A 15862-nucleotide genomic window follows, 5' to 3' on the forward strand; every position below is an offset into this window, starting at 1 on the left:
CCGGGCTTAACAAAGTATTTGAATAACACTTTTGTTATTTTAACAAATTTTACATTGTATTTAATACCTTTTTTTGCCATAATATAATAATATGTATGTATACCTAACTGTGTTATATTTTTAGTAGTTGATGACAATATTTGAATCATTTTTATTTAAAAAAAAAAATGAAATAAAATTATAGTAAACTGAATAAGTACTGTATAGGCATATACTGTTATTGTTTAATAAACAGTCGCCGGAATCAACATAAACAAGTATTTGGCGGAATCGATAGCTAGTGGAATTGATATTAAAACGGCAGAAACGATAAAACCCTTATATTAATACTACGTATTGAGTGACACGATAAATCTATGATCATGTTACTATTGAGTCTCGTACGCTCTGAATTAATGACTGTCCTAAAACAATTGGATTTTGGATTAAACGTAGCAATACGATATCTATTCTGTGATACTAGTTTACTAGCGACTAGTAAGCTAATTCACTATCTGATAGTAAAAAAATCATTGTCTAATTGAGTGTTCTAGTAAACTAGTTTGCGAGTTAAGTTGAAATATTTCAACCTTACTAGCAAACTAGCGCGCTATTAAACTAGTAAACTAGCATCGTGTAATGTGTAAATCTGCAAGCTTTAGTACTGTTAGCTTTAATGCGAACGATGGTATAGTGTATACCGTATACGGCTACACGGTTTTCTGTAATACGTTTGTGCATTAAGAATTTAAAATTTTAAACAGAGTGACGAAATATATTTTAATACCACAGCGCAATTCAGTTTAAGGATTAAGAAAACTTCCTTGACAAATCAGCAATTAACTTAAAGTACCTACTAGCTACTACAACTACGTACATCCTAGCGCTGTTTCTTGTTCTGTTTAAAAGGTAACCTAGGATTCAAACGATTACATTAAATTGCAGCACAATTGTTGATTCAAAACATAGACGTGTTTACGGGGGTGGCAGGATAGTCAGCTGCCTCTCCAGCGACCTATTGGAGGGTTTTACCATCAGTCGTTTATATTAAAATATTAAACAATAATGTGAAGATTGGATAAAGTGGTTGGCTGATTCTAGAAGAGATACCGTATTTAAAAATATATATTAAATTGTAAAAGAATTAGCAACTATCACAGTTACAAGTTGATTATGTGAGAGCCATTTTTCTAAATTTATTTTCGTCGAAACAAAACTTAGAAGGTCAATGTTTCAAGACCGTTTGGAAGCATTGTTAGCTGTAAGTATTGTACAGAAATTTATCTACAATATTGATATTGATGACGTGATTGAAACTTTTAAAATATTAAAACCAGTAGATAGGCGTATGGAATTGTAAAATAAAAGAGTGGTCAAATTAATAACGCTCTGCTGTATATAGGGCTGTAGTCAATTTGCACCAACATTTACTCAAAATATTTACAACATGTGTAATTTGCACCATTTTTTTAAAATGCGTTTGTAATTTGCACCATCCTCAGGTAGTAAGAAATAGAAATTGTAATTTGCACCAAAATTAAAATCGATAATTTTTTTGATAGTACGAGGCTTGTCCCAAAAGTAAGCCAGGTCTCCATTAATATAAAAAATCGAAAAAGTGCTTTATTAAAAAAAATTTTACATGGTCATATTATACTACTCATACACTATTTTTCGACATAATCGCTGTTTATATTGAGACATTTTTGTAGTCGATCTGGAAGCGTTTGTACGCCAGCGTTATAGTACCCTCCGTCCAAGTACTCCATCGCTACTTCTTCGTCTGAATTCAGCCTTTTCCCTCCCTGCTTCTTTAGGTTGGTAAACAAGTGATTGTCCGATGGGGCAAAGTCTGGGCTGTTATAGTTTTTATATCCTAGTATAAATTTAGCTTAGTTTTATTTATAAAATAGCTAAGGTTATGCACATATAATTGTTATGATAAGTTTATATTATAAAATCGTATAATTTCGGATATAAAAAAGTTGGTCAATTAAAAAAAATATATATGTAAAATTGAAGTCATATTATTATGAATATGAAAAAAATTATATGTAATTACCAGATAAGGCGAAAAATCTCGAAAAATTATTATTGTCATTCGTGTTCATCTAGTCTCGACGTTTACGAAGATACTGAGGAATAATCAAAAATTTCAAAATCGAATACTCGATAATCGAACAAATAATCATTTTGGTGCAAATTACAAATTCTATTTTCGATTAACTGAGGGTGGTGCAAATTACATATCTTTAATTTGGTGCAAATTACAAACTCCCGTATTATAGTAAGTCACTATAATGGATGTATTAAATTTGAATCCAATGATAAGTATCATTGTATACGAAAAAAGATTCTGAACGGAAATGATTTGTCAGCCTATGGGCTATGATATAATTTAGAGTGGTTGGTAAAAAAGTTGATTTATGTCTATAAATGGCATGAATACACCAATATTTAAGTTCTTTTATAATTATTGTAAGCCAAACTTATGGAAAAACTTGTATTCAATTTTCAACTCTTAGCTACTTATACAAAAAATTTTATGGATTACACTTACAAAATAATTTGCAAATATTCATGATTTTGACGAATTTTTGTCAATATTTAAACTTCAAATGTTAATAAAAAAAATTGTGCATATGACTTTTTATAATTTTTGAATCACTATAAGACCAACTTATGAGGAGTTTCGTATTACATTTTTTAAGTATTTTGACTCAGCCAACATTTTTTTATCAAAAATTATAAAAAATACTATACAAAAACGAATATTTCAAATGCCTATAAATAGAATTAAAATAAGCGAAATTAAATCATGTAAAGAAAATGCCAATCTTAGACTCAGAGCCCAACTTAGGAATTTTGGGGCCCGGGTCAAATTTTCTAAAATTAATTATTATCTAAATTCTAAATTATCAACATAAATTATAATAGTATGGGGGCCCGGGGCTGCAGCCCTCTTAGCCCCCCCCCCCTAAGTTGGGCTCTTATCTTAGTAACTGGTGAAATTTTCAAGAATCTACGACATATACTTTTTGTATAAAAATTAATAACAAATATTTAAAATCGTTTGAGGATCAATTGTTATCGTTACGCGATTTCATAAAAATTTAAAATTCAAACTCACATAAAATTGTTCCTATAATAATGTTTCGAGTTTTCTCTGCAGCTATTTGAAGAAAAACTTATGAAAAACTTAGTGTTAAATTTTTTTAACCTTACATATAAATACAAAAATTTTTATGATTTTTCAGCTACAAAATTATTTGTAAATTTTCGCAATTTAGATATATTTCATAAAAATTTGAACTATAAACGCTTGTAAAATGTTTTGACATGTATATGTCTTATGACTGGGGGTCATTTTGTTAATTTTTGTGACACCAAGAATGTTACCAGGCAAGATGGTTAGTTAGGATTGTTTATAAAGCAACCGATTGCTATAACAAGATAGGTATATTATACATGTTCCGATGTATCTGCAATCTGCATGTAATGTAGATACTCTTTGTTATTTATTAATTTTTAACTACAATAATAAGAACAACTCATATTTAACATCTTATTAAATTTTCAAGTTTTTTGGGCAACCAAAATTTTTTTATCGACACTTCAAAAAAAAAATTCTCAGAAAAATCGAAAATTTCAGCTGTATATAAATTGGGATATAAATAGTTCAAAAAAAGCCAAAATATTATGAAAATTTAGCCATGTATTAATAATACAAATATGAGGTGAAAATTTTAAGTATAATAATAAATATAAATTTGTTTGGTCGAAAACTGGTTTGGTGTAAAAATTCCTTTTTTCGTTTTTCTCGATTTTTTTGAAAACTGTTGGAAAATGTTTACTTTTGACCTCTACAATGCACCAAGGATATTCACTTTACCATCGGAAACTACCCCCAAAATTTGAAATTGAAGCATTATTTCCACAAGTTCTGCTATGCATACACACACACGAAAAAAAAACATTCATCTTTGTAAAATCAATACATTCATCACTTCATTCAGAATCTAAAAGAATTTTAAAATGTATTGTATTTTATTATTTGTTATTTTTACACTTTTTTATCAATAACCTATTTGTAATAACATAAACATTTTTCCAATTTAAATCATTTTTAATAATAATAATTGAATTGTATTTTGTTCACGCCTATTCAATTTTAATAGATTAGTAGGTATCTTATTTCAGTTTCAAATAACATAAATGGTTTGCTGTATGTACTAGCATTCATTTAACTTGATATAATTGACATATTTTTTAGTCAATAATAGGGATTTTCTAAATTTTACATATTTACATAAAAAATTACAAGTGTTTATATTAATAATAGTAAATAATATGAGAAAAGAGTCACAAATATTATAGGCAAGTATATAGATGTAGTATAAATGTAGTATATAAAAACTAAAATTTTACAATTTGCCTCCACAGCTATGGAGATCTGGACAAGACTATGATTCAAAACAAATATCAAGTAAAAATTTGGATATTTTATAGGGCCGAATGCATAGTCATTTTAAGTAACACTTAAATGATTTTAGGTGACACATAAGAGAATTCCCGTAACTTTGCATTGCATAGTCATAATTATGGGACTGTTGATACTTAAAGTAGTCCGTAAAGTTAAGGGGTCAATATTCATCACCTAACCATCCCGTAAATGTTTATTCTGTTTTTACCGTACTTAAATTTTATTTTTAACTTGTTAAAAATACTTGTACTAACTTACTTGTTGTAGTTATAATTTGTATTATTCTTGTTTTTGAACAAATTGTTGTTTAAAGTGTTTGGTTATTATTAGTATTGTGTTTAAGTTTAGTATTGTTTATTTATTGTGAAATGGAAGAATTCATGGATTTTATTCATTTTGTTCAATACTTAGAAGAACCTACACCAAGAAGATATTTAAGGGATTTGGAAAATCCATTAAAATTTTTTTCAGATTTGGAATTCTATAAGAGATACAGGTAAGTATTTTTTATTTTTATGCAAGAAAAATAATAAACACAAAATGCTTTATAATATCATTATAATAATGAATATTAGGTTTTCCAAAGAAACAGTAGTAGATGTTTTGTTAGACCTCATAACAAATATAAGCTATTCAACCAATAGAGGTCTACCAATTCCTCCAATTCTTCAGCTTTTAACTGCTTTAAGATTTTATGCATCATCAAATTTCCAAGTGATTCAATAGCAGTAATATTATCAACTTAAATTACTTATCTAATTAATGTATTATATGTAATTTTAGATAGTAAGTGGTGACATCAGAGGAATTAATCAAGCAACAGTATCTCGAATAATTAAAAGAGTTTCTAAAAGTTTAGCAAGCCAATTTAAACATTATGTTAAGTTTCCAAGTACAGCTGATGAATGGAATAAAATACAAGAGCAGTTTTATAAAATGTATAAAATGCCAGGCATTGGTGGATGTATAGACTGCACTCATATCAAAATTCAAAATCCTGGTGGGCCAGATGGTGAAGTTTTTAGAAACCGCAAAGGATATTTTTCTTTAAACGTTCAAGTTTGTTTAAATGATTTAAATTATATTTATAGATATCATTTTTGGCAGCTATGTATTATTTAAGTCATCTATCATATATTATTTAACTTTTGGTTGTATTTAATATAGGCTATTTGTGGACCATCAATGGAATTTCTTGATTTAGTAGTTAGATGGCCAGGAAGTTATCATGATAGTTTTATTTTTAATGGAAGTTACGCCAACAGATTTTTTTCTGAAAATACTAATGGAGTAAAATTGCTGGGAGATGGTGGTAAATATTAAATAATATATTTGTTTTCTGTTACCTAATTCAAATGAAGACTATTTAACAGTATTCAATTTTGAAATATATCATTTTTGTAATTTAAGGATATGCATGCAAGGCATATTTATTTACACCATTGCGTAATAAATAGTCATTTAATATATAAGAAACTATAAGTCGAGTATATTTCCCATTTAGCCAGAATCGTTAAAATAATAATTACAATATAGTAATAATAGTTAATAATTAACATAATGACATATGAACTATGAAATGATAACTAATAACATAAAACTACAATACTGTATTGTATGATAATTAATAAGAATATCACTATAAAGTATAATCTAAGGGATAACTTATGAAGCAAAAAAAAAAAATTCAAGTATCTACACGGTGTTTTTATTATAGAATATTACTTACTCATTGGTAAGATGTCAGACATCTCCTCGGACATCTCGGACATGTTAAATGTGTCCGATATCTCGGACATCTTGGATGTCTGAGACATCTCGGGAATCATGGATGTCTCAGATATCATGGTTGATGAATCGGGTATCTCTGACATCTCAGAGATTTTAAGAATATCAGATGTTTTAGGCGTCTCATGACTTTTAGGTGTCTTAGGCGCAGTTGTTCGTAGTCGTTTAAATGGCCTTCCCTGAAATATAAAAACATTATAGTTAAGAAATTGTATTTAATGTTAAATCACTGTATTATAAATAATAATAAATCCAATTTTGTCCACAGCAAAATCATAATTCATATTGATTAATACAGCAATTTTCTGAGAGATTTAAATAAGTATGAACAATTCAGAAGAGTTATGTTTGATTTTTTGTTAAATCTAATATTACATCAAAATTAAATTGTAACAAAACATATATTTTTGAAAAATAAATAATTGTAAAAATTTCTAGTTTAAAAAAATTTTGAAACTAAATATTTTATAGCGAATAATTATGGATACCTACATGTATTTATTTTTATAAATTTTAGGTATGATTGATAAAAACTTAAAAGCAAAAAAAATATTTACAACTATCTATACTAGCCATATTTAACAAATTATAAAATAAATTTAGATATTTTTATAAGTTGTACTTAATTTTTTAAATCTATGAATTTAATACCAGTTATTTTTAGGTACCTGCCACACTAGGTATATGTTTCGATGGATCATGTTGAGACAGAAGTCTCACCTAATTACATCATATTGTGGATTGAGAGGACATGGAATAGACAAAACCCACCAAAATTGATTAGTGTAGTAAAACTCTCTAAAGGTGTTTTTTTTTTTTTTGGTTTGTGTAGACTCAAAAGTATAAATGGACTGTCATAGATGAAAACCATCATACATTTAAAAAATATTTTTTTTTATTGTTATTTAAATTGTTTAATGAAATATTAACAAAATTTTACTTAAACTATTATGCATTAGAATACACTTAGGTTGTATCTTATAAACTGCAAACATATTTAGTGAACATAAATAGTAAATCCGATAGTTTTTAAATGTCAAAATCTATTTGAAGAATATAATTTAGAACAGACTTGATTAGGATGGTATTATTGGAGTATAGGTACCAATGTTTCTCAATGTAAGAGAAGTTAGTGCAAAAAAATAAATTAAATTGATTCTGTTGAAAGATGAAGCTGTAAAATCAAGTAAAATTGATAAACAAGATTAACCACCATAGCTAGAGAAAATAGATAAATAGTTATTTATTGATAAATTTTATTTAAAAGGATTTATGTAGCATAGTTTTTCAATAATTTATTATTATATTATTATTTTAGTGTATTAATAATGTATTAGTGTGAAGTGTCTAGGTACTTATTAATAAAAGAAGAAATATGAAAAACAAAGTTATTAAGTAGTAAGGTTAGATTTATTTTAAATACCTATTATATAATATAACTTTTGTATCAAATATCAAAATATACTCGACAAAGTAAACACAGTAACAGTAATTAAACTATAAAGAATAATGTTGTATAAATGATTTAATACCTAGTTTCTTAAAACAAAAAGCTATTTTATTAACTTATTTTATTTTTACCCCTTTATTTGGATAAAAAAAATATAGGTATGATAAAATAAAATATAGTTAATCATCAAATGTATGATTTAAAGTATAATTCCAAACAAATAAAAACTATAGTCACTAATTTAATGATTCTCATTACAATTATATAACAAAATAAATTTGAATTACTATTCTTGGTCTTTTAGGCTTACAAACAAAGATACAGTAGTAATAATCAGTGACATAGGCAGCGCATAGGCCCAGGCCTACCCACTTTTCTCTAAAAATAAATGATTTATATTAAATTAAATGTGTAATCTATACGACTAATATAGGTAGGTACTATTAGTTTTAAAAATTTAAAATTTAAAATATATGTATAAAATACGATATTCTGTAACTTCTTATTTAATAAAAATATTTATTGACAATCATAACATCAATATATTAGGCTTACCCAAGAAGCTTGTGTAGCTACAGCATTGGTAATAGTTGAAGACTTAGGTATAACATTAAATGTCATGATATTTAAGTATTTTATTGTTTAACAAGATAAGTACTAGTTATTAGATTAGGCTATATGTTTTCTGAATACTAACTTTTACACTATTATAAAATATAAATAGATAGGTATATTTTTACCAACTAAATTTATATTTATTGTTTTATTTTTTTTTTGGGGAATTAAGTAAATTACAATAAATTAATACTAAAATGTTAATTATTATTCTCACACTATTTATTTCCAAGTTAACGATGCACAGGAATTAAAAGATTTAAAGATGAAAAAATGTAAGTAGGTACCTATAATAAATGATATAATACTTGTCTTGTCTTACACAGTTACACTAGATAAATCGTTAATAATATTATGTTTAACTGGTTTAACATAACTGATAACCTAGAACTAAAGTTTATAATATGGTCTATCGCATAGAGTATTATCTATGGTTTATCGAGATTTAAATTACACCTATGATAAGATTCGGATAAACCCCGATAGGCGATAACACGACGTGGTTTTAGGCCGATTTGTTATATCTTAAATTCTTAAATCACGACTGCTACTCAAGACGCTAGAACCCAAAAAATGGACCACAGCATGTCAAAAAGAAAAAAACACATAATACGTTTCACGATACATCATAAACCCGGCATTGTAACTAAACAGACAACCGAAAAAATGTAAAACAATTTCACTGTCCGCCCGCCGCCACTGACTATTCGTTAGTCACCAGCGTCCGCTAGTCGCTACATCGTTAAATACTTTAATTTCAATCATGACATCACGCACGACTAAGTACGTTGAAATGTGACGGCAAGATGGCGTTTGAAACACACGCACGAAATAGGTAGGTATTTAAGATTTATTATATTGTAACAAACTATAATGCTATTGTACGTACCCTTTTTTTTAAGATTTCCGGCTTCTGCACCATTTTCATATTATAGTGATCAAGAAATTATTCGTATCCGGCGATACTTGTTAAATTAATAAAACTATTTTACGATTTATTGCCGACCGCTTTATGTTGCGCTTACAATTAGCACGGTGTCAAATGTAATAAAAATTTAACGGTCGTTTTTAAACAACCAAATTTAGATTATGCGAATTCTGCGACGAGTGATGACGATTGACGAACAACTTGAATACTGAGTCAGCGTCACTGTGTTGTGGGGGCTTGCGACAGTAAAATTGTGCGTACGCAACACACATACAACATCCAACTACGACAATACGATCCCCGACCGAGAGAGAGTAGGTAAGCTGTAAGCAGCTTAGCAGCAGCCGAACGCCGGTAACGTTTCTCCCCACCATTCGTTTAACCAACGAATCGTAGTTCGAGCATCGTTTATGCCGCAGGGAGCATATTAATGACACGGGACATCAAATACAAACATAACAATACGCACGTCCATTTAAGAATATAGTCAGTAAGTGATCCGAGGGGGGGGGGCATTAATTTTAATGGATTAAGTTTTAGGTAGATGTGTAACCTTTTGGAGAAAAAGATAAAGGAGCTTAACAGCAAGGATACTATCTAGAAAAAGATAGCACAAGACGTGACTATCATTCATCTACTGGTTTCCGCAAACTTGCGGAATCGTGTTGACTTTAATAGCCACTGATATACATATACATGACTCCGCACACTCCATTTATATATATTATACACGATTCCGCATAATTTTAAATGAAACGTTGCCTCATACAGTCATACAATTAATTAATCTTATTATTATAAATTATAATTTTTGAAAAATCAAATTTTTCTTGGTTCATTAGTAAAACGTGCAAGTACTTTCATCTAGCGGCTACTTAATTAGTTGCTCAATATAAAGTTTGATGGCTTGCGAATATACGATTATGAAACTATTATATTCAATAATGTATACAATTGTATTATTAAACAAGTACCTAATATATAAAATTCACAAAAAAAATATCAGCTATTAATTAAACAATCTAAAACATTTGTTATTTTAAAACATTTAAAAAATACAATAACTACCTACAGTTTATTCGTTATATCTAGATTTTCGTTGTACACTAGAGCGATTTTGACGCGCGGTGAAAATGCACGTGTATCGTCCATGTAGGTACTGTGCGTAATTTTAACGCCGGATACCGGTTAACACCATTTTACGCTTACCACGCACCAAAATCACTCTAGTGTGGCTTGGCCCTTACAATAATATATATTTTGGAATGGCAACTTTACATTTAAATTGATGTGGAATCGTGTATATATATGAAATTTGTGAAGTCGTGCATGTATGACGTATATCAGGAGCTATTAAAATTTAAAATCAACACGATTTCGCAAAATTGTGGCCGGACAAATTATCTTTTTCTAAAGATCTTCCAGGTACTTGACAACCCAACGCAAGGGTCGTAATAGGACCGTTAATTTTATCGTACCTCTGGGCATGGAAAAAAGGTACAAAGAAAAGAAAAAAATCATCTGCTGTTATTATATTCTACGTACAATTCTCAGGTAGCTGGCAGCTGCTACATGCCGTTGCATGAGTATTGTATAGCGAGGTATGTACTATGTAACTGCATCAAATAAATTCTAAAAAATAATATTATAAATCCATAAAGTACCAATTGAGAACTTAAGGATTATTAAATATACGTTAGTGCCGTTTTTACAAAGGGAAAAAAGCGGCACTAACGGCACGATTGTTCCCTTGATATTGTTTTCGTCGTAGATGGATATATCACAGATTGTTTAATTGTTATTCTATCACGCCAAACCGCGTTAATTCAAAAAAATATATATTACACCTATTAGAACATTGTATAACAGGTACATTTTGTCATTTCCGATTACCGAAAGTTATAAATACTAAAAACAAATAATACAATTATATTGAAAACGTATTGTTGTAGGTAGATCGGTATATTTATTAAATTGTTATGAGTCACGACTGTAATACAAACCGATTTTATTAATATTACATAGTGATTGACTGTTCAAATTGTGCTTGTTCTATTAAAATTTAACGTATTTAAGTAAAATATAAATAAATAACTATAAGAGTAAATTATAAAATTTGATTTCTGTACATCTGGTAACTTAATTTTTTACACTTGTTCAATTTCTACATACAGTAATGCATTTATTATTGATTATTATTTATTATTTACTACATTCAATTTCTACATACAGTAATGCATTTATTATTGATTATTATTTATTATTTACTACAGTTTTATTTTATAAAATTAATGTATAATACACCTGTGATTATATGTAAATATTATTATATATAATATTAAGAATTTAGAACGTCCCTCCTCCCAGGCAAAAGATTAAAAGTACAAATATTTAACATTATAGTCATACACTTAAAACTATTACCATTAGTTTTAAAATTTAATTCCTCTTTACTATGATATTACTTAATGCATGATAAGTATATTTGAGATTTAAAAAAGTCGGCAAGTGGGTACCGCTCTGCTGTACATTAGGGGGTGGGGTGGACGAGGACTAGGCTAAACCGTTATTTAACGCGATTTTGTAAAAATTTAAATTTCAAACACTCATAAAAATTTTTTGTCTGAATCCGGTAGAGTTTTTTTTACAGATATTTGAAGAAAAATTTATGGAGAACTTTGTACCAAATTTTCAAAACTTAGTTATAAAAGAAAAAAATTTTACGATTTTCCAACCACAAAATTACTTGCAAATTTTCGCAATTTTGACATATTTCGTATAAATTCGAACTTTAAGCATTTATAAAAAAAAATTGTGACTAACGATTTCGTATTTTTTTATATCACTTTAAGAACAACTTATAAGAAACCTTGTATTAAATTTTCAAGATTTTCTGGTCAGCCAAAAAATTTTTATCGTTATTTAAAAAAAATTCTTAGAAAAATTGAAAATTTCAATTGTCTATAAATAGTTCAAAAAAAGTCAAAATTGTAATAATAACTGTGTATGGAGAACGCTAATATAAACATTTGGTGAAAATTTCAAGTATTTACATTGATTAGTTTTTGAATTACAGCAAAATAAAAAATTCGATTTTGACGAAAACTGGTTTTGTGTAAAAAATCCCATTTTTCCCTCATTTTTTTAGGGTTTTTCCCGATTCATTTAAAAAATATTGAAAATTTTTAACTTTTGATCCCCAAAAGTACCAACTAGATTCAATTTCCTTTTCAAAGAGGGGCTAAAGTCAAAAATCGAAGCATTTTACTGCTCCAAATGTTGTCGACAGACACAAAAAAAAAAAAAATAAACACACATCATTGTAAAATCAATACATTTATCACTCCGTTCAGAATCTAAAATTATTTTATTTTATTATGTAATATAATAACAATGAATAAATCAATTTTGTTTATTATTTTGCTAATGAAACACTAAATATTGATCGCACACACTTATAAGTTATAACTATAACCATAAATTTTAAAATGTAATTCTTCTGTATTATATTATTGATACATGAAAAGTTTATTTGATATAAGAATATTAAATATTAATATATAATATATACGTAGACACTAAGTGGTTAGCATTAACATCTGCCTTCACAGTTCGCAGAGATAGGAATTCCGATTACCACCACTTGCCAGGGGTCTTTTAAGTCAAAACTACGGCTCACAGGTCGTGCTCGGCCTGTAAACAGCTCTTATCCGATACTCCCAAGGACAATGACAAATGTATTTAAACATAATATGTATATCACAAATCGCTATCGTCCGCACCTATATATATATATATATATATCCATATGCGTACGTATATATACCTACATTATACATATTACATTGTACAATGTTAAATTGACCATTTGAAATCGTTATAGAAACATGTGAAGGCATTGTTAACACTGAACACCAAAACGTGTCTTTGAATAGATACAGTCCTTTTTATATGATATACATTATATGAACAGCATTTATCTGTGTAGTCTCTATTATTCTCAGAAATGAACGTGAAACGAACAAAAAAAACATAGCAACCCCAAACATTATTTTACGAAATTTCTTACAAAGCGTGGGTTAGGTCTCTCTCTATGTATATTGTATACATATATATTATATATATATATTGCCCTCACATATTTCTATAACGATTTCAAGTGGTCAGTTTAACATTGTACTGCCAATAATTTATACCCTGGAGTAGTTATCTGTACATAATATTTTATAATATAAGAATATTAAATATTATAATATACAATGTGTCCCGGGGCGAAGTGACCGGCCGCCGTCATATGAAAGTATACCTAAAATGACGAAGAAATAACCTTTAAAGTGGGGGTCAAACTCTTTTTTTTTTGAGTTATGGGCAATTTAAGTTTTTTTAAACCAAACAAAAACTACCACGGATATTTTTATGTTTCTCCGAAAATTTTCAACATTTTAACATAATTTTTTTTTTTTTTTTAAACTATTTAATTGTCCTTTCAACCAACATACGCAATTAAACCAAACTTATGTAAATTATTATTATTAAATTGAAAAAATTAAATTTTTTTATCAAAAGTTGGAATTTTTAAAAATAAATCTCGTATTACTCAAAATAATTCAATATTTAATATAGGTTATTTTGGTTGTGTATTATTCTACAGATTAATACCTTGAATACCTTATAAGTTTGGTTTTCATATCTTTCATAATCGCAGAGTTATACGCAGCTAAACATTACAGGTCTTTTGTGATTTTAATTATTGGCAATTTATAATTTTTCTAAACATCAAGTCTAACTTAGGCATAAACTCATTAGAGGTAATATAAATAATGTAAGAAGTCAATTTTTTTTAAAAATAAAATGAAAATAAAGTAGTTTAATAATAATACTAATTAAATAACAAGGAAATAAATGTTATGTTTATTTGATTAATTAATAAGATTTTCAAAGTGTTCCCCACCTGACTGCAAACAAGCTTGAGCTCTAAATGAAACACTTTCAAAAAAAAAATACCATATATACCATATATTGGCACCTATTCGCGACTGATCAGTACATACACACAAATAATAATATTATAAGTGTAGGTATATTTGTTTATTTTATTTTTGTTTAATTATAATTATTTTGTTATTGTTAGTAATATAATATGTAAATCGTCTGTATTATATTGCAATTACCCAAAAATAAAAGAAATATAAAAACAATAATATGAATAAGATTATAAATATTGGTTATTATGCATATGATGGTTGTTTAACTTAAATAAGTGCTAGGCAAAGACAAGAGACACAAGCCTTGAATGAATTTATGAATGCCGCATTTATTATAAGTTATTTTAAATTTGAGTAATTGATCGTCGGAGAGTTCTCGAGGTCGTGATTCGAGAATGACCAAGTACACCATTAGTAAAATATATATTAATTATTTTATTATATTAAATTTAATAAATAAAATGTAATATGTAAAATTATATAATTATATAAATATAGATGTGAATGCAGCTTACCTTAGATCGCATCTTTCTGAACACTTAGTTGACAAATTCAGCTTAGGTGATTTTAGGCGTTCCTTCACTGTTTTCTTTGAATGTTGCTCGTGAACTGGTTTCTTCGAAGGGCGCTCATGCACTAACGAGAGGAAAAGACTTGGTCAAGCCCGCCAGAACCACTGGCGGTCCCATCGTGGACTATCCCTTGTCTCCGGCGGCACATGAAAAAATAGCATGTGTGGCACCATACTGTTATCCTATAGGTACGTGACTAAACAATATGAACCGTTCCATTCATCAGTGATTTGATATATTTATTGGTGTTATAGGATTTATTATATGCTTGCGACAACTTGGCCGTTATTAATTTTATTAAATAAAAATCATGATAATATGTGTAAGTAAGCAATAAGCATATCATTAAAATATGATTATTATTGTTTAAGTTTTTTTCTATAACCACTCTGAACAATTATCTCACCGACGTTATTAGCATAATATGGTTCCGGCATAAATCGTTAAGACACAATTTAATAATAATAGGTAATTAGGACTAATAAAACTAACTAAAGCTGAGGTTAACATTAATGTAAAAGATAAAATAAATTAAAAATAAAAGATTACAGAAAAATGAAAACAATAAAAAACTAGGAGAGGTGGTGCTGTACCTATCTTATTTTAGTAAATTTAACTGGAAGGTTTTATTTTTTAACTGATTTAAACACTTGAACAAAAAAATGTGTATCAAGGGCATAAAAATCCTAAATACTGCACCTCTGATTATAGCAGTTAAATAAATGTACAAATCATTAAATTATTTTTATTTTAGATTCAGAACAGAGTGAATGTATTGATTCTACAATGATGTGTCATGTGTGTGTATAATAAAATATACTCTGCAGAGTATTGCAGTATTACAGCCTATAGATGTCGTTGTGTTTTCGTTAATAAATAACAATAGTTTTTCACACGTAATAATTTATCATGTAATTCAAAATTAACACAATATAGGTAATATTTAAGTATTATAGTGAATTGCCTTATAATAAGGAACACTCAATACCTATTGTTTTTTTCTACTAACTTAGGTAAATGGTTACATATTTTTTCCCCTTTATATAGGTTCTGGGCAGAGGC

At 27.9% G+C, this 15862-nt stretch overlaps 1 protein-coding gene across 6 annotated transcripts in view; it reads right to left on the reverse strand.

Moving 5' to 3' along the window:
* The window catches only part of LOC114122057 (general transcriptional corepressor trfA-like), a 40117-nt gene extending 25347 nt beyond the window's left edge, over positions 1 to 14770 (reverse strand). For 2 of the 6 annotated variants that reach the window (XM_050207225.1, XM_050207210.1), the window contains exons 1-2: positions 8256 to 8389; positions 6192 to 6429 (exon numbers count right to left, since the gene is read on the reverse strand). In XM_050207225.1, the coding sequence (XP_050063182.1) occupies positions 6192 to 6429; positions 8256 to 8321 (304 nt within the window). In that variant the 5' untranslated portion in view covers positions 8322 to 8389. Of the gene's footprint in view, positions 1 to 6191; positions 6430 to 8255; positions 8390 to 8532; positions 8549 to 9204; positions 9680 to 14743 lie in introns of those variants that run through there. The other 4 variants (XM_050207215.1, XM_050207229.1, XM_050207220.1 and 1 more) reach the window with 4 other exon arrangements.
* Positions 14771 to 15862: the final 1092 nt, after the last annotated feature.

The sequence above is a fragment of the Aphis gossypii genome, chromosome 1 (genome assembly GCF_020184175.1).
Source record: "Aphis gossypii isolate Hap1 chromosome 1, ASM2018417v2, whole genome shotgun sequence".
Taxonomy (NCBI): domain Eukaryota; kingdom Metazoa; phylum Arthropoda; class Insecta; order Hemiptera; family Aphididae; genus Aphis; species Aphis gossypii.